The sequence below is a fragment of the Vespa mandarinia genome, chromosome 2, assembly GCF_050613455.1.
Source record: "Vespa mandarinia isolate Hongniang chromosome 2, ASM5061345v1, whole genome shotgun sequence".
NCBI lineage: Eukaryota > Metazoa > Arthropoda > Insecta > Hymenoptera > Vespidae > Vespa > Vespa mandarinia.
The window spans coordinates 19,637,706-19,657,849 of record NC_140811.1 but is presented as its reverse complement, the minus strand read 5'-3'; the positions used below and the strand labels follow the sequence as shown (position 1 = coordinate 19,657,849).

The following is a 20,144-nucleotide window of genomic DNA, read 5'->3' as shown; positions in this document are numbered from 1 at the left end:
TCGCCGACATTTGTACACATTATTACACATATAATACATTATTTCGATGAATGTTTTATTTATAAATGGTCAACGATCGAAAGAGGTATAAATATTTAACGAGTAAAGATTCGAATGATGGAGGTACGTAAGCGTACGCATCTACGTACGTATAATTGATCGTTCTTTCATTTTCTCTTTCTTCGGTCGATCATTTAATCCAAAATTCATGCGTTGTCCCGACGACGACGACGACGACGACATACACCTTTCACCTTTCACGAGAGAGAAAAAAATGGAACAAAATTTGACCACTTGACTGTCGAGTATAAACTATACTATGTACGCGAGCGATTTCGTTGTGCAAATTTTTTGTAAATTCCACATGTTGCGAGCGAGCGAGAGAGAGAGAGAGAGAGAGAGAGAAAGAGAGAGAAATCGACAGGAAAGAAGAAACGAAAGCAAATGGTAGGCAAAAGTCGAAAAAATCCTGACACGAATCGCTTCCCCTCGCGTGTTACACTCTTAGTGTAAGACGCGCCTGTACTCGAAAGATCCTTTGAAAGTTTGAAAACAAAAAAGAAGATTATTTTTCGATGACGTATTCGTGCGGGATTATTCGAATCGATTGACGAACGAGACTAGCTGAAAGAGGAATAAGACGTATTGCTTATCGCGTCGAAAAGTGGGCTCGTCTTTTGTGTTCTTACTATCTAGCTGATAAAAAACTAAATAAAGAATTGTTAAAAAAAAAGTAATTGCACGCGGAGGGAGAAACTCGAATTTGTACCGATTTAAAGGGAAGGATATCTTTGTACATAAAAATGCTAAAGATACGATTACGGTATACGTATAACGATGATTATAACGAAACTTTAATAATCGACCGATGACAAAGATCGTTTAGAAGAAATAGAGAAATAGTGGTATGAGGAATATATGAATAATAATATCGACGATCAATCGGTCTTTGGCGACGATTGATCTCGTTTGTCGAAGGACGAACAAGAACCGCTCGACGGGAGGAAAGCAGGAAGAGAAAGGACGATTGCATGCGTACCTAATGTTATAACGATACGAACTCTGTAATGGTTATCGATTCTCATTATATTTTTGTACATAATTGGGGAGAATTGCTCGAGAATAAAAGGAGATTGAAGAAACGACGACGTCTCCCGAGAGATGGTCCTTGCGGCTAAGAGAATGAGAGAAAGAGAGAGAGAGAGAGAGAGAGAGAGAGAGAGAAAGAATTTACCTTGAAAGCTTGATATGCGAAAAAATTTTAAAACGAGTGGTACGCGAAAATTAGCCACTCACCGGCTCCGACCTTTCGTAGGCAAAAAATTCGATCTTTGGAATTGGACGAATAAAAAGTCGTTGAAAATAGGTAGATGAGATAAAGACATATTAGTCGTTATTATGGCGTAGGACAAGTGTCGCTCAAACAAAGGGGAGATGATGAATTAATAGAACAAAGTAATTCGATGGATGAGAAAAGTTTGAAAGAAATAACATTCGTAAATTGTGAGATGTCAATAGAGATTTATTTATCGTTTATTTATTGCAAGTTATATATTTTTATTCATAATCAAGTATATAAGAAAACGAATAAATGATCATGTTTCGTACAATGGTTGCTAAAAAGAAGGACTCGTCAATTTTATTATCGTAGATAATCTACGATATGTCGATCGTTCCTCGATCCTTTCTTCATGCTTTCTCGACGATCATCGATGGATTTGTAATACGCGCGAAAATGCAAATATTCGAAGCACCGAGAAATTATATAACTGAGTCGTAGAGACTGCGTCATCTCTGGACAAGGAAGCGAATCAAAATGTAATCCCGCGTTTTTTCGTCCATCACCTCGATAAGGTTAGAATTTGGAACTATTTGACGAATAGTTTCTGATAATACAAATATGCGTTAAATCGACGCAAATTCTAGTTATCGATGATGATGATGATGACGATGATGACGACGAGGACGACGACGACGACGACGACGACGACGACGATGACGACGACAACGACGACGACGATAACAACTACGACGACGACGACAATGAGGACAAAGACTGGTACTTCAGTCGTTGAAAAGAAGGAGAAGAGGATCGATCACGTGTAAGGAGGTAAGGACACATGGTCAATAGCCACTTATATCGTTTTGTCGACGAATCGACAACCTTATTTAATTCGACAAAATAATCGCTTTTTCATATATAATCGAACTTATTCGAACTATTGAAAAGATCGTGTCAATTTAATCATGTTCCGTCGATATCGTAGACTATCTGGACAAGGTTAGAACGTGAGCGGACGCATGCGCGCACGAAGCCATCATAATTTAATACCTTTTCTCGATGGGAATCCACTCGTTACGAGTGTTTCCAAAGTCCTTCCATCAAAGCGCTATCAAAAATGAATGTTATCATTAAAGTTTAATTTCGTTTGTACGATTAGACGGATTCTCTCGCTCGCGTACTTTGTCACGCGTACTTGATCTCAACGTTTTAATCTCCGAATATAAGATTTATTAGTTAAGAAAAAGTAACGAAATTGTTCGCATTTTACTCGCGTTATTGAGGGAAAAATATATATACATAGAGAGAGAGAGAGAGAGAGAGAGAGAGAGAGAAAGTGGGAGGAAGACGCAACCAAGACGCAAATCAAGACGGAGCCCCGCCCGATATATTTTTAACTCGATCATCCTTGTAGCAAAGGCATAGCGAGAAAATTTATCCACAGCGTGCACGCGATGTGTCGGGCCATGATTCTAGGTTAGAAAATTCGCGAGTGCGGAAGAAACGTGCGCACGCGTGCGTGCGTTCTTCGACTCCGTTCCAAGGAGGAAGTCTCGTACTTTTCTCTCGGGGCACTTATCTCCTATAGAAAGATAAGACGACAGATAAATGTCGAGGAAATAAGGCTGAACTTTAATCGATGCCGAGCATTGTCTTCTTTCGGAAAAGGAGGCGATAAGGAAAAAATCAAAACCGTGCCTCGCTGGTATGTACGCTCGAATCTTGGCTCGTTTCTTTTTTCTTTCTTCTCTTCTCTCTCTCTCTCTCTCTCTCTCTCTCTCTCTCTTTCTCTCTCTCTCTCTCTCTCTCTCTCTCTCTCTCTCTCTCTCTCTCTCTCTCTCTCTGTCTCTCTGTCTCTCTGTCTCTCTGTCAACCCTCTTTGCCTCGCCGTCGAACATTCTCTGCGTTTCCGCCAAAATATTCTTGTTTATATCTTATACACATAATGACTTCTTTTTTTTTCTGTCATCTATCATATTTCATTGACATAATATAAAAATAAATATAAGGAACAGAGAGACAAAGGCGAAAAGACGATCGACGCGATCGATCGGAAAAGGCGCGAAGACTGTGCTGCTGGTGTTTGCCGAGGCGACAGCGATTAAAATAGACCGCGATTCTTCGGCCTAGTCATTATCTATTATTAGGGATTTTCGTTGGTAGTCCTAGGACGGACTAAAAAAAAGTGCAATTTAGATTTTCAAAGGCGAACGCGCCTTTTTGACGTTTCGCTTAATTCCTTGGATATAATTAACTTGCACGGGTTCCTCGACGTCCATTAATATCAAGTACATTACATCAAGCAAGTACATTAAAGAAAACTTCGCGATTTGAATACAGGGAGCACGTAATAAAACGGAGCACTCGACGTAACATTCTAATCTATATTCGTATTTACCTTATTCTACGTGCGCACATCCAATAGACGGAATAACGACAATAACCGTTAATTATTTTTAAGCGTTAGGCAATTAAATAGTATATGCATATTCTTTTTCCTTTCGTTTATCATCTTTTATACGCGTTATCTGGCAAAATAGTTAAAGCCAACCTAAAATCGACCGTACACGATCGAGAGAGAGAGAGAGAGAGAGAGAGAGAGAGAGAGAGAGAGTGGGAGGAAGACGCAACCACGACGTAATCAAGATGCAAACCAAGACGGAACCCCGCCCGATATATTTTTAACTCGATCTTCCTTGTAGCAAAGGCATAGCACGAAAATTTACCCGGAGTGTGCATGCATTCTTCGGCTCCGTTCCGGGGAGGAAGTCTCGTACTTTTCTTTCAGAGCACTTATCTCCTATGGAAAAATAAGACGACAAATATGTCGAGGAAATAAGACTGAGCTTTAATCGATGCCGTGCATCGTCTTCTTTCGGAAAAGGAGTCGATAGGAAAAAAATCGAATCCGTGCCTCGCTGGTATGCACGCTCGAATCTTGGCTCGTTTCTTTTTTCTTTCTTCTCTTTTCTCTCTCTCTCTCTCTCTCTCTCTCTCTCACTCTCTCTCTCTCTCTCTCTCTCTCTCTCTGTCTCTCTGTCTCTCTGTCTCTCTGTCTCTCTGTCTCTCTGTCTCCCCTCTTTGCCTCACCGTCGAACATTCCCTGCCTTTCCGCCAAAATATTCTTGTTTATATCTTATGCGCATAATGACTTCTTTTTTTTCTGTCATTTATCATATTTCATTGGCATAATATAAAAATAAATATAAGTAACGAGAGACGAAGGCGAGAAGACGATCGACGCGATCGATCGGAAAAGACGCGAAGACTGCTCTGGTGTTTGCCGAGGCGACAACGATGAAAATAAATCGCGATTCTTCGTCTTAGTCATTATTTATTATTAGGAATTTTCGTTGGTAGTCCTAGGAAGAACTAAAAAAAAGTACAATTTTAGATTTTCAAAGGCGAACGCGCCTTTTTGACGTTCCGCTTAATTCCTTGGGTATAATTAATTTGCACGGGTTCCTTGACGACCGTTAATGTTGGAGCAAGTGCATTGAATAACGCTTCGCGATTTGAATACAAGGAGCACGTAAAACGAAACGGAAGCATTCAACGTGACATTGTAACCTGTATTTGTAATTACCTTATTCTATATGCGCATATCCGATAGACGGAATATCGACACAATGACAGTCAATTATTTTTTCGCGTTATGTAATTAAATAGTATATGCATATTATTTTCCTCTTGTCTATTATACGCGTTATCTGGCGAAATAGTTTTAAAGGGGACATAAAATCGACCGTACACGGTCAAAAGAGAGAGAGAAAGAGAGAGAGAGAGAGAGAGAGAGAGAGAGAGAGAGAGAGAGAATTTCGTAGCTTGATAAGCGCGACTCGTTGGTATCCAACTTTCTCATTTTCCTTCGATTTGTGCGAAAAGCACAATCGTTTCTTATTCTCTCGGGCGGAGGGACGATTGCCGTAAGAAACGAACTCACGCGTCTGGAATCGCTTTTATAGATATAACGACGCACGACTCTGAATGATCATTTATATATTCCGATCGTGTAGATTCACGAGAGGGCTTCTACGAAGAACGTGGCCTTCGACCGACTCCCCGCGTGGCATTCGACGCAGTCGGATATATATTGTAAATGCTCGACCGATAAGTCCGACGATTTTAACGCTTCTTCCTTTCTTCCTTGTTCCGATCATACCGAGACAGACTACCTTGGCATAACGAATTCTTTCTTTTTCAAGTTTTTTTTCTTATAACGAACCACGTACATAATCGAGAACAGCATATGAAATTTTCTCCAATCGGTCGGTGATTCGAATAACTCGAGAACCGCGAACCGTTGTTTCTCCCGCAAATTCTTCCTCGTGCATGCGTAACTCGAAAAACCAAAGAAAAACCGAAAAAAGAAAAAAGAACGTTCATAAGGTCGTCCAATAGGATCTTTCTTCACCCGAATAATACGTTTCGATACGTTCGAACGAAGAATTTAGAATAGGATCGCCGTAATCGTTCTTCGTCTGAGCCAAGTTTGAGTATTTACCTCTTCTAATCGACCTCGTCCGTGTCTTCCGTACGACGATATCACCGACGTACTACCACTATCTTACTTCTTTCTTTCTATATTTTTCCATATAGCGAAATCCAAATCGAATATCCATATAGCGAACGGATCGAACGAGCGCCGTATTGTAGATCGCCGAAGGAAGCGAATCTATTTCTCCGACACGTTCTATTCGATTTGTTTCTTCCTATTTCATCGCAAATATGTAATTAGCCTTGTCGTCCGGCTCGGCGATTATTGCGCGTAGAAAATTGCGTGGGTATCTTACGAAAGACCGTAACTCGGCGGTTTCGGTGTCGAAAAGAGGTCGTTTAGCGAACGTTTCGCGCGCGCATTATGTCAATTATTATAATACGTACGGAATATTATCAAATGCTCTAAAGATAAGTATGATCGAGGATTATGCCCTTTTTTCTTCCGTCGTTTGCTCTTATTCTTCCTTGGGCGAAGACATTTTTAAGAGAACTTTTTACAATAACTTTTATTTCTCCGATGAATATAGTATTATTTATTATCGAAAGAAGGATATAAACGTCTGGTCTATGAATTATTATGAATTATTGATGTATACATACAAGATTATAATAAGGTTCAAAGTGTCAATTCCTCGGCCTACATGCTTCTGAATACATTTCTATTACGATTATCCCTAGGTGCTTAGTAAATAAGCGCAAAGAGAAAAAGCGAGCGTTTTTGTTTGATCGCGTATAAGTCAAAAGAATGCGCCATTGAATATAATCAATATGTATACACGAAATGCGTCTATTTAATGCCTTTCCTACTATAAGTCCGATGTAAACTTACGTGAGATATTTGAAAATGCAAATGTTCCCTTTTTCAGAGTCGATTGTTCGATCGGCTTTGGACTTTGTTATCGTGTCATCGTTGGAAAGATTCCTTGACCCGTTACTACAAAGTCCACTTTTTCGAGCGAACGAACGGATGAATTTCTTGATCCGTTCCAAATCGATCCTTGAATCAAATCTTTCGGACGATCTTCTTCCCGGACGATTCTTAGATCATCTATGTCAATACATGATTATCCAAATACGCATATATATATATATATATATATATATATATATACATATATATATATATGTATATATATATATAAATTTTCTTAGAATTTGTAAAATTTTTTAATTCATCTACTATCGTTTACAAAAAAATTAATGGCTACTCATTTCCTTGCCAATGTTATTTCAAATGACGTCATCGATGTATTTCTTGCAGTTAATGAAGGCATTGAAGACAAAAACTTTTTCAATGCTTAATCAAATTCGCATAATTACATGGATAATGCAGCATATTCGTACGTACATGTGTGTAAGCATGATTAAGAGATTTACGGATATTTCTCGGCGCTATAGGAGAGTGGAATAAAGAGCGTGACATCGCGAAAAGTAGATAGGATGGGGAGACCTGTGTATCAACATGGCGACTCGGTTAAAAGCAATGAACCGGCGTCGGATCTGTCAGTCCGCAAGCCGCGCGCTCAATCCGCATATTCTACGTGTACATATATATATATATATATAGTTGTAGCTTTTTCACCGATAGTTTATACCCTTTCTTTCTCTCTCTCTCTCTCTCTCTCTCTCTCTCTCTCTCTCTCTCTCTCTCTCTCTCTCTCTCTCTCTCTCTCTCTCTCTCTCTCTCTCTCTCTCCCCCTCCTTTATTGCCACTCGCCGTCCTATCTCGGTGGTCAATTTTATACATTTTCGTACTGTTTCTTTTTTCTTTCCTTTCCTACATTCTTGATTTTTTTTCTAAAAATTTGTTCATTATAAAAGCAGGAAAAGAGGGAAAGGGAGGGAGAGAGAGAGAGAGAGAGAGAGAGAGAGAGAGAGAGAGAGAGAGAGAGAGAGAGAGAGAGAGAGAGAGAGAGAGAGGGACAAAGTCGAAGAGAAGGAAGAAAGGAGAAAGTCGTTCGATCGGTTTATCTTGTTCATAGTGTTGTCGTCGAGCAACGCTTGTGTGTGTGCATCGAGTTCTTATAAAATCGGCATTGTTACGCCAAGCTATTACGCATACGGGACTGACTACGTTGGACTTTCTTGGGGATTTTGGTAAGCTATAAATGAATCATCGTTCGCACCACTATTCCAATTCGTCGATTTAAATATTTATTTCGTATTCATATTTCATTGAATATTAATAGAAGAAGATGCAAAAAAGAATCTCTTTGATTCACAATTGCGAATATGATAAATTTCCTAATTTGTCACGATTTTGTCGCGTCTTACGCGAGTGAGGTATCGATAAGAGATGGAGAATAAAGGTATTGCGAAAAATCTTATCCGAGAAGAAATCGATGCGATCTCTTTTTGTCATTAACGATGCATCTGATACATGCACGTGCCCATTCGATTTCAGTTCGATTCGCGGTTCGTCTCTGTTGAGGACGAGATAGAAAGAGAGAAAGGAATGTGATAACATTTAATGGACATATTTATAGTCGTTTACTAAGCTCAGTCACTCCATGGGGGCCACGAGAATACGAGTAACTTGACTCCAAACAAATTCATTTTGTCTACGGCGAAAGCGAGAATAAATCATATAGATATATTTCTTCCAATCTTCGCGTTACGTCCTACAATCTCTATAATATTACATTTGAATTTTGAGACTTGAATAGGAAATGATAGATCCGATATCGTAGTGCCTTGTAAATATTTTTGAAACAAAAAAAAAATGCACCAATAGAATTTCGCGATCGTATTTAAGATTAAGTATAGAAAATAAACATGGAGGAAATTTTCGTCGACATCACTGACGGCCTTATGTCTTTTACCTCGGTAAGCTTTACGAATTGCCAACCGACGGATGGCGGGCCGTCATCGGTACACAAGGTCGAGCGTGCACCTTAAACGGCAACTTCCTCTTACTATCTAATAAATACTTTAGAGTAATTTCGAATAATATGGCGTATAATCTCGACGCTATCTCACCCGTATCTCGAATTCTCTAATATCGTTACCCATTATCGATTACAACTTCGACACGTGTTCTCGGGAAAAAATAAAGAAGCATAACTCTTTATTTCTTTCGACCGATTCGTCATCCTTCCCTACAAACTCTACTTTCATTATATACCTACAAATGCTAATTTCATTTGACATTAGTAAAATTAATAAATATAGTCATTTTCATCGTTCCTAGTGATATCATCATTTGTAATAATCCCGATAAGGAAGCATTATTGTTATAATAATTGGTTCTTTGCGAGAGCAGAGAAACGTGCGTTCTCAGATACATCTCTTGGAAAGTAACGTAGCTCTCTCGGTTTCTTCAACCTCTCCGTCCGCGAATCCCTATCTTTAGAAATAAATCGAGCACGCTCGCTTTCGAGGATAACGACTGGCCTGTTGTTATGCGCGATAAAATACGTAAACTATTGTGACGATGGGAAGGAAGAGAATAGATTTTTCCAACGTCACCTTTTCAAATCCACTTTTAGGTAGATACATACTTAATGTAGGGTAAACTCAAATAGGATCGCTTTGTCTCAGCACATGCTCGTAAACGGATTTTTATCGAAAGACTATTGGCTAAGATTGAACGGTCAACAAAGACGTCTTTCAAGACGTTAAGCGATTTGTCGTTATATTTTGGATCGATTCGATCGCGCGCGCTCATTCGTTTCTCTAACAACGAAAAGTGAGCGAAACGAGAGAAAAAAAAATGTAAAAGAAATATGTGTGCGCGTGTGTATATATATATTTTTTTCTTTTTTTTTCTTCTCGCTATGAAAAGTACTATCGATTCGGTTTGACCTTATTTTAAAAGTACATACTCGTCGCGTAAATCGAGATACTCCGCGATTGGCACAACGTTTACAAAACATGCCATGTCTCAAGGATTACGAAACGCGAGCTCCTCTTTTCTATCGGCTCGCTCTTGCACACGTTTAAAAGTTATTTACCTGGGTCGCGTGGACATCTTGACATTGTAGGTACGTACGATACAAGTCGTGCCTCGAATTCAAATCGAGTCGAAATCGAGTTGATTTTGAAAGCAAAGAAGTATTGAAGGAAACAAATTTCTAATAGTATTTGTCTAAATAGAATGTCATTTCTTATAAGTGAGTCATCTCCGTAAACGATTTTTTAGACGATCGTATTAATATGATCCTCAACGAGTCCCGGTAAGAAGCTATCGTGATAGAGTAGAGCGATAACGCACGGATCGTCTGCGCGTTTGTATAACGATAAATCGAGCGACGTACGATAATGGACAATAAATCATTCGACGAGATATACAGAGATTTTTGATGCCAAGAAGGATGCCAAAACGAAAAGAGAAGAAAATGTTAAATTTTGGTGTTCGTGATCTCGGGAAAGACACAAATGCACGCCAACTTTTCTATTTATTACATGAGAGAAGATTGCGACACATGAATGTGAATTTTCTGAAACAAATAGAATCTTGCTTTCTCTCGACCACTGGCGGCGCCGCTGCCCTCGCCTTAGTCTTAGCCGACAAATTTTGCGAGATTGTACGTCTATCAGACTATTGGAGATATATCATAGAAAGATTATGCCAAAACGAAAACGAAAAGTCTTTGTTAAAGAAATGAAGTTGAAAGAGACCGCGTTAGTGCTTTCGCGTTTCTTCGTTGTCATCGTCGTCGTCGTCGTCGTCGTCGTCGTCGTCGTCGTCGTCGTCGTCGTCGTCGAGAAAATACTTTAATACAACGATTATATAAAAGGAATTGTTACTCTCTCTCTCTCTCTCTAGCTCGCTCGCTCGTTCGCTCTCTCTCTCTCTCTCTCTCTCTCTCTCTCTCTCTCTCTCTCTCTCTCTCTCTCTCTCTCTTGCGCTCAACTCGTAGTCCGCTCTCTTTCCTCATCACGACGTAGCATCACGCGCTGCCATTAATACGTTAGGCCTTATGGCAGCGCGGTGCGCTCGCGCGCACCCGCGAAACTCCGTAAGTCGCGAGTTCTTTCAGCGAGTTCTCTCAGCTATGCACTTTCGCTCCTCGCCGTTGCGGCTGCTGGGTATGATGGTGCATACTAGTGCTCGATATCCAGACGAGTTTTTCCAATGCAAGAGGAATGCGCGTCTAAGATTTTACAGGTGCGAGAATGACGGGTCTCTCTGCGATTTAATATTTATCTCTTAAATATATCACGCTCGTAAGTGAGTGTGTGTGTGCGTGTGCGTGTGCGTGTGCGTGTGTGTGTGCGTGTGCGTGTGCGTGTGCGCCTTTGCGTTACAACAACCTTGCCCCGTTTCATCTTTATCATTCTTTCTAATAACATGTCGCACGTGCCAATATACAATTCCTTCATCCCACGTTACAACGGATAATAAAACTAATGCGAAATTATATACCTTAGATCGATCGAAAATTTCGTAATTACATTTGCGTTTGAAGGTAAGAGAGAAGAACAGAACGTAACACGCTCGTCTTTCTGCACTCTATGAGAATGGGCTACGTATCGGCCTCGATGCAGCCTCTAATTGCCATCTTTAAGTTTAAAGTGAACTCAATTGCTTTCCTACGGTCACATGATCGTTGAATCTCGTCAATTCTCAGAGGCCTATTCAAATTAATCCCTTTGTCCTTTGCGACTTTTCCCCATCGATAAAAATGGAATTTCTTCGAGGAATAAAGTACAATCGCCGATGAGAACCAAAAGGGCAGTCGTACGTACATTTTTCTCTGCCGTTTAGCACCGGATAGAGACCAACGATACGTTGGTATAAAATGACGAAAAAAAAGGTAGGTAGGTAAATAGGTAGGTATAGATAGATAGTTTCGTAGCACACATACAAACGCGTAACGATGAACGATTTTCTTACGCAACGACACAATCCTCTCTCGCTCTTTTGCAATATACGTACACACCCACACAGACACACGCGCGCTCGAGCAAAGACAGACACAGGCAGACAGATACGAGTTTGAGCTCGAGCGTGTGGAAGCCATGGCCCGTTTTCCGTGCTCGAACCGTTATTATGTATACAGTTTTCGCAATATATTCTCAAGGTATTTTGTTTGCTCGACGCGTTTTCGAGTTTTCGTTTTGCAAGCGAGCAAAAGGATCGGTTGCGATGATTTTGCGATCATACGCAAGATAAATATACGATTTCTATCAGCGAAGGACAAGAGGAGCCTGACCGAGCCGATCTCCTTAGCGTCGACACCAATTGGTACACCTGAAAGATTTGGATAGACCCAATGTCTATGTCCGTGTACACGTAACACACCGCGACATTTATAATAGGTCGAAGGACATTTCTTTCGAATTCCTCCAATCTCCCTCCTGCGTGAGATGGGGAAACAGATTGGGAAGGGAGGGGGGGGGGGGGAAGAAAAAAGAAGAAAAAGAAAAGAGAATTAAAAACTAAAAGGTAAATGTTTAGCTCGAGAAAGAACGCGCTCGGTCTAATCGATTCATAAAGAATATGCGTCCGTATAACTCGCGTGTACTTGACTTACGTGAATGCGCGCGATCGTAATACGGAAATTCGAGGTCGCTTCGATTCATGGTCGATTTTATAATGTTCGATCTGGACGTAGGCGAAATACATTATGAAAATAAAAATAAAGGAGTTCCGGAGCGAGCATCAGACTTTCGAATAAAAGTTCGACGAAGAATATTCTTGTCTCCGGGCGGACGTTACGCAATGCGCTCGCGCTCGCATATATAATCTTAATGCTACTATCACAAATACCTAAGCTTAGACTGGCATAGGCGATTATTCGCGCGCGAAACTTTGTCCAAGAAATGGCGTTATTTCCTGGAAAAAAATTTTCCACGAGTCAATGATCGTTATCCGGGCTCGAGGATGAGAGAACATTTCGCTCAAGTAACGAGTCGCGTCAACTTCGATCTTAAGAACTTTTTATTTAATTACGATTCTCTTTTCGCGATGCCCCTCCCCCTCCACTCTCTCAGAGAACAGATTAATAGGTGAAAGGTCGTACGTCGAATGAGAGAAGACGCGCCGACGCTTTACGAAACTTTCCTCGCTAATACAATGTGCTCGGCTCTCTATCTATCTTTCTACAGAAATACCTACAAGATTTCTCTTATATTCGTCGAATATATGCGATGTATGTAATTCATAGATATGTCGTCGAATATAAATTCTCTGTACGAGATAGTATAGAACGAATTCTTAAGCGCATACTCTTCAGTTTCTTCGGCAGATATCTGCATTTATTTGCAAAACGTGACTTCTTTGTTTCAGGAGGGATACGTGCCGAGCCTTTATTCTAAATTTCCAGGACGAAACTGTCTGCCCTCGTCCATAAACAAAATGTCGATTATAATTCAATACGTGGACCGGTTCCACGAAATCTTGGACAAACACGCAGGTATGTACGCACTTGAACCTATCTCGTTTAACATATACCAATCGAGCATCTACGTGTATACGCATAGGTATATGTCCCATGAGAGATATTATTTAGCTTTCAATACTCGTCGCGGAGCCCTCGAACAAGTGTCATCTGATCTTCAGGGTCATTTCTTCGAGACGCAAACCGGAAACACTATCGATCGTTTTTTCTATCGATCCTTCCTCGTTCATAAGTTTCCTTTCGATGGCTCTGTCGAGCTAACGATTCTTTCATTTTGACTTTTTTATTGAGCCATTAGTGCTAATTTATTTTTTACTTCGATCGTGATGTTGAATAAAACGATTTAAATACTGGATTTCTTTCCACGGATAGTGACATTTTTTTTCTTTCCACGACGGCTATATTTGATTATTTACTGACGGAAATATATGATTATTCAATAACGTCACGTAAAAGTAATTTTAACAAAGATCATTAAAGTTACCTTTAACGTCTATATAATGAACAAAATTAGATTTTTTTTCTTTTTCTCTCTCTCTCTTTTTTTTTTTTTTTTTTTTTTTTTTTTTCCCCAAAGGAACGATCGAATGGCCGAACGGATACCGATCGTTAAGTCGCTAATTAAAGTCGAGAAGAAGATTCGACACATTGGCCAAAAGAGAATAAGCGTTGTCTCCTTCGCGTTTTACAATCTCGTTAATAAGCTCTAATCTATTACAATTTCCATTTCTCTCGACAGATGCTTCTTTCTCTATAAAATAATTTATTGACTGGCATACACATAAAGATAAATTTCAATGGATATGTATGTATTAGAACCGAATAATATTATTGTTGATAATTAGCAGTTTAAACGACCGATAATACGTCGATGATATTTATTATTTTTTCAAAGTTATTGAAAAGCATCGTGTTTTCCTCGTAAGAATCTACTCGACGTTCGTTAAGAATGTGTCAATTACCGCCACTACGTCATATTTCCGTCGAACCTATGCAAATTCAAACATTGTATGTTACAAAACGTTGAAGAACGATGTAAAAACAGCTCGATAAACTGATGAATAAAAAATACGATTTAATATTAATGACTATTTATAAATTATCATGAACGTGCATATATGCATATTACGTTTCAAATGAAAATGATTGACTTTTGAAGATGGATCGTAAATAAAAATCGGTCGTGTAGGAAGAACAAGAAAAGTGACAAAGTGTCATAAGAGCCGATGCTACCGGATTGTAAACAAATATCGTCACGCGAACGTCGAATACGTTCGTAGATTCGATCGTATTTATTCATAGTTTGTATCTAACGTGTCGGGTGATTTCGACGATAGGACAGGCAGGAAACGTTAACGCAAGAAGGAAATACAGTGGAGGAATACGCGATGGTATATGCGTTGATTGAAAGTTAATGATTATAAAGAAATTAATTAAAATTAAAGCAAAGATGCTTATATTGTTTATTTGAATGATTAAAACTTTTATCGTTTGTATCGTTCGTTCCTTTTCTATAGACGCACGAACGACGAACTGGCTATTGATGAGATCTCCCTTTCCAACTCTATTCATATGTCTTACTTATGTATACATCGTCAAAGTTTTGGGACCAAAGCTGATGGAAAATCGAAAGCCCTTTCAACTGACGAACGTTCTCATAATTTATAATTTGTTCCAAGTGATCTTTTCGACGTGGCTCTTCCACGAGGTAAGTCCTTAACAATTTCTTTCTCATCTTTCATTCTTTTCCAACATCAAGAAAATCGTAGAGCCTTTAACGAATTTATCGATATCATCATCCATCACTCGTTAACTTGTCACTTCCATACGCGAGAATATCTTCTAGCGCTACCTTGGTAGCGCTCCGATTGGACAGAGATCAATTGACCAGCCGAGAGTACGTTGCACCCACGGATTTCTATGTTAGAACAGGATAATTTCATTTATTTTGAAAATACAGTGCCTGATGGGTGGATGGTGGAGCCACTATAGTTTCCATTGTCAGCCTGTGGATTATTCGAACAGCCCGACCGCAATAAAGGTAAGTTATCAACGAGCGATGTTAGTTACACGAGAGGACTCACGTCGATCTTGAAAAAGAGAATAAGACATGTGTGCAACGAGACCATTATGGACTGTAACAAACTCATCGTTGTAGATAATAGTAGTCTTTAAATTAGTTCATCCTATTATGCTTGGCTGACGGGATGTGGATGATGTAATTGCATTTTTTTTCCTCTCAACATTCATACTTTTTAGCATTCGTCTTTGGACTTTCGTAGGTAGATCAATAAGAGGAAAGAAATGGTCGAAAGAAAAGCAAAAAAGAATTCTGCGTTTTTCCATTTCAATCATTTTCGAAGAACTTCATATTCCATATTCGAATGTATCTATTGAGTTGGCAACTAAATGATTGCGGATTTTGTCGTTTCCTTCTTATTTGAAATCCGGCAGTCACTTAGTTGCCAACCCAATACAATACTATACGCTTATATTTTCTAGTCTAATTTCTTTCTTTTCTCCCTCCCTCCCTTCCTCTCTCTCTCTCTTTCTCTCTCTCTCTCTCTCTCTCTCTCTCTCTCTCTCTCTCCTCTCTCTCTCAAGTAGCATATTGACGGTTGTGGTTGCAGATAGGAATGTCCGGATGGCTGACTGGAGAGTATTCTTTAAAGTGTCAACCTGTAGACTACAGTGAACGACCCAAAGTACTAAGGGTGAGAGGTCTTGTGTTCCCTATTAACCCATTAAAGTAATTATGTACTAATAAATTGTACAATTGCTTTTGATTTTTTTACGGTAGTAGTAAAAAAGTTTGATCCGAGAGTAGTAACGTTTGATCGATCCGATTCAAGCAGCTGATTCAATTTAAATAATTAATATATTGATAACTATCATTCGATCTTTAATACTTTCAAATGAAATTGTGTAAAATTTGAGGTAATTCGACGTAAGCTAACTTTATGTAACTAACATATTAACAATAAGATAGATAATTAGATGAAGAAAACAAGTAGTGTTGGTAATTGTAGTTGATAAAAGTAGTATTTGATAGATACCAGCATAATCATTGTTTAATGTTGTAACATCGCTATATATGTATATAGAGGAAGTAATGAGTAGACCAGCTTCGTGCTTATTCATAGATTTTTTCCTATTTCTTTTAACATACGACGAGACTAGAATACGATCGACTTACACCATAGTATCGTATCAATTGCAAAATGAAAAGAAAGAGAAATAAACTAATCGTTGTGAAATGATGGAACTATTAGATGGAACATAAATAAGAACATTAATCATATCGATGATCTTAGATGGTGCATGCCTGTTGGTGGTATTACTTTTCGAAATTTACGGAGTTCATGGATACGGTAAGTGGCACCACAATCATTCTAATTATCTCTAATGAAATGAACAATAACCCTGAGATGCAATGCTTTATCTTTCAGATCTTTTTTGTACTGAGAAAAAAAAACAACCATGTGTCGGCGCTTCATGTTATCCATCACGGCTGCATGCCAATGTCCGTCTGGTTTGGCGTTAAATTCACTCCTGGTATGTCATTCGCGCGTGCGCGCGCGCGAGAGAGAAAGAGAGAGAGATATTTCAATCTGATATACAGATATACATGTTCCATCTGATATAATTTGGAATCATCGTTTCAGGCGGTCACTCAACCTTCTTTGGATTACTCAACACCTTCGTACACATTGTCATGTACACGTACTATCTACTCGCCGCTCTAGGGCCAAGAATACAGCCTTACCTCTGGTGGAAAAAGTATCTTACGGCCTTGCAAATGATCCAATTCGTATTAATAATGATACACGCCTTCCAATTGCTCTTCATCGACTGCGATTATCCGAAAGCCTTCGTCTGGTCGATCGGCATGCATGCCATTATGTTCTTCTTCCTCTTCAACAAGTTCTATCAGCAAAATTATCAACAAAAGAAGACTATTAAAAAGGTGACAAGTAATGGTATTGCAAATGACAAAGCGAACAGCGTCATCTCAAATGGCAATATCACCAGCAACGGCACGATAAGAAGGGATGCTGCGGATTATTACGTTAAAGGAGAGAGTTTAGCAGCGACGGAATTCAACCTTCGAAAAGGTTATCTTCTGAACGAGTGACCCAAGCAAAAAATTCATCGTCTTTGTTCTTCCTCTTCTTTGCCACCAAATGCCTTCAAGTCACATCGAGAGCTCGTTAAAATGATAACCGCAACGTGGATCTCTCCTCTTTGGCTCATCCATCTTTCTCATTTGATATTTAACACTTTTGTTTTTTTTATCTCTCCAAACCTTGCCCCGTTCTTTAAACTTTCACTTCCTCTTCCTTGCCTTTATAGGTATTATTCGACCAAAATTCGCTTCTTTATCCTCTTTCCCCTTTATCCCGTTCGAAAGGTATATACGTATATCGTTGGGTGACACGTGTCTTTTTAAAAAAGAGGAGATTAAAGGGAAGCGCGCGTCAGGGCAGTCTTGTGTACAACAAAAGCACATGCTTACAAGTACGTAATCGATAACGACGATTTCGTTTCGTGATATCGTCTCTCTTGGGATTTCTTTTCTTTCTTTCTATAAATCAAATGATAATAATTAATCGATACGTTTAAGATACGCGTTTCCGTATCTTGGAAATACTTTACCGCAAAACTCTCGCTATCGAAGGAATCGTGACGGTGGAAGGAAATCCTCTTAGAGATCGGTTAACTTTCTTATTCCATCGTTCTTTTTACTCATTTCCTCGTTGCATTCCATAAGATTTGCGATGTGAATATTATTATTTCGACTTGCTCGAACGAATAGCTTCGTGAGAATATCTAACTTGTTAAAGTGGAATATATATAGGCGAGCTCGCGATGCGTCTAATGTTGTACATAATAAATTGAACGGGCAGTAATGTTAAACGATGAGGAACAATGCAACCGTAAGCGTAACGACTTGTGTTGTGTCTCGCGCGTCCACGTGTATCTCTCTGCTGCTGCTGCTGTGTGTGTGTGTGTGTGTGTGTGTGTGTGTGTGTGTGTGTGTGTGTGTGTGGAAAAGAATGCGTGCGTGCGTGAATGCCATGACGTCGCGCAAAGCGAAGGAAAACGTGGTCTCGATGATGTTTTTCAAAAAAGGAAAAAAAAAGAAAAAGAAAGACATACGTATATGTGTGCGTGCATGAATGTTTGTGCGTATATATGTATATTCTAAGGACGATCGTAATCGTACTCCTGGTTACTCGTTTACCAGCTCGTTCGATTTTTCGACTTCATTTTTATTCGCATTACATTAAATTACGACCACCAATTTCACTCGCTTTGGATGTCTCTCGTACAACCCTGTATATAGATAGATTAGTTTTGTATTATCTAGAAAGATCGAGGTATATGATGCTATGCCGTCAATACACCACTAATGAAATGATATATACATGTGTGTGTGTGTGTGTGTGTGTGTGTACACGTGTTTGTGTGTGTGTGTGCGTGCGTGCGTGCGGCGTGTGCGTGCGCGCGCGCGTGCGTGAGAACGAATTAAAGGGAATGATAATGCGATTACTTCCTCGAAAATATAATCTTTGGAGATAGTTAATAAGCGCACGATAATCATAATTAATGTGCGCGTGCATATTTGTGTGTACAAATGTTAACACTCGTCGAGATCAAAGAAATATTGTTTTACATATTTGCGGCTATGTACATAAGGATTCTTCGATAATGCGCCCTCTACAATATCTTTTGAAAAGATAATTTTATTATTACTTTCTCTTTCTCTCTGCCCAAAAATGATCATTTGTTCGGTCCCCCTCTCGTTACATTTGAACGAGATTAAGATCTCTATTAAAAGGAAAGAAAATAATAATAAGGAGAAGCTGCTAATTATTCTTCTTTCTATCGGCAGGGAGTTTGAAGTTGTATCATTATAAATATTCCTCCGCATTCAAAAGCCGACTTATTGTATCACACGTGAATACTGCCTAGTTTGTATTTGAAATATTCAGTCGAATCGGGGTGGGTTAATAAAGTAGGAGAGAATTGTACAATATTATATTCTTATATAGGGGTATGTTTTATAGTCAAGTTTATGAATTTGTGGTGAGTCCGTTTGCGACACATGATGTATTTTTGTTAATAATAAAATACTATGCATTATTGGAAAGACAATTTGAAACTAGCGCTACAGATAATTCGTTATTGGAACGCTATCGACCGCATGAAATTTATAGGTAAAACGTGATAACTCGTAGCTCAGATGGCGCTGCGAAAAGCTTTAGGTAAGCCTCATTTGGTATAATTCCTTCAACAAATTTTTCCATCGAAAAATATAGAAAATCTTCTTTTATGCGATCCTTTTTATGCGAAAATAGTCAGTTCCATTGTCATGTAGAATGACCTAATCCTTTAAAATATATAGAAAATAAATAATATTTGCGACACGCTAGTCACCCTTACAATACCATTTATCTGGAGGATTGATAATAGAAATATTGATATCGATGGGCGAGATATTCCCTTCGTCGTAAATGATTAAAGAAAATCGAAATTGTATATAAGAGAATCTAGTAGATTTCATATACGTACTTATTTTATTTCTGGTATATTTTTACTCTCACCATGTATATGACATGACAATATTTGAAAAGTATGATGAAAATAGGAGAAAGAGTATCGACAAGTTCGATATGCCGTTAAATATCCGGAAGTAGAGAAACATGTGAGTCATTCGATGAACGCGCATCGGCTATTCGTGCGCTCCTATCGTCACTTTTCCTTTCTTTCCCGCCCACGAAAGCGAGCCATTTGTAATACTATTTAGCGACATTTAATTGTTCTTTCGTCGAAAGATAATATCGAAGGATAAATGAGAGAAAATATTACTTTTCAAAATTAACGCTAGTCCTAATAATATATATATATATATATATTGGTTTCTCTCTCTCTCTCTCCCTCTCTCTCTCTCTCTCTCTCTCTAATGAAACATTCGGAAATATTAAACGTAAAGGTGAGCGCATTTCTATTCG

At 39.0% G+C, this 20,144-nt stretch overlaps 1 protein-coding gene across 7 annotated transcripts; it reads left to right on the top strand.

The window, feature by feature from the left end:
* The first annotated feature begins 1,952 nt into the window (after positions 1-1,952).
* On the top strand, positions 1,953-19,287 carry LOC118441960 (very long chain fatty acid elongase AAEL008004). 7 transcript variants are annotated; one of them, XM_035867332.2, is made up of 9 exons: positions 7,208-7,325; positions 7,765-7,879; positions 13,017-13,143; positions 14,646-14,836; positions 15,089-15,169; positions 15,759-15,842; positions 16,443-16,499; positions 16,578-16,683; positions 16,794-19,287. In XM_035867332.2, the coding sequence occupies exons 3-9, from the start codon at positions 13,086-13,088 to the stop codon at positions 17,261-17,263; spliced, it is 1,047 nt and encodes a 348-aa protein (XP_035723225.2). In that variant the 5' UTR covers positions 7,208-7,325; positions 7,765-7,879; positions 13,017-13,085; the 3' UTR covers positions 17,264-19,287. The 7 variants fall into 7 exon arrangements, with proteins under 7 accessions (XP_035723480.2, XP_035723565.2, XP_035723225.2 ...); XM_035867587.2 differs by lacking the exons at positions 7,208-7,325; positions 7,765-7,879 and adding an exon at positions 1,953-2,110; XM_035867672.2 differs by lacking the exons at positions 7,208-7,325; positions 7,765-7,879 and adding an exon at positions 2,764-2,987.
* The last annotated feature ends 857 nt before the right edge of the window (positions 19,288-20,144 follow it).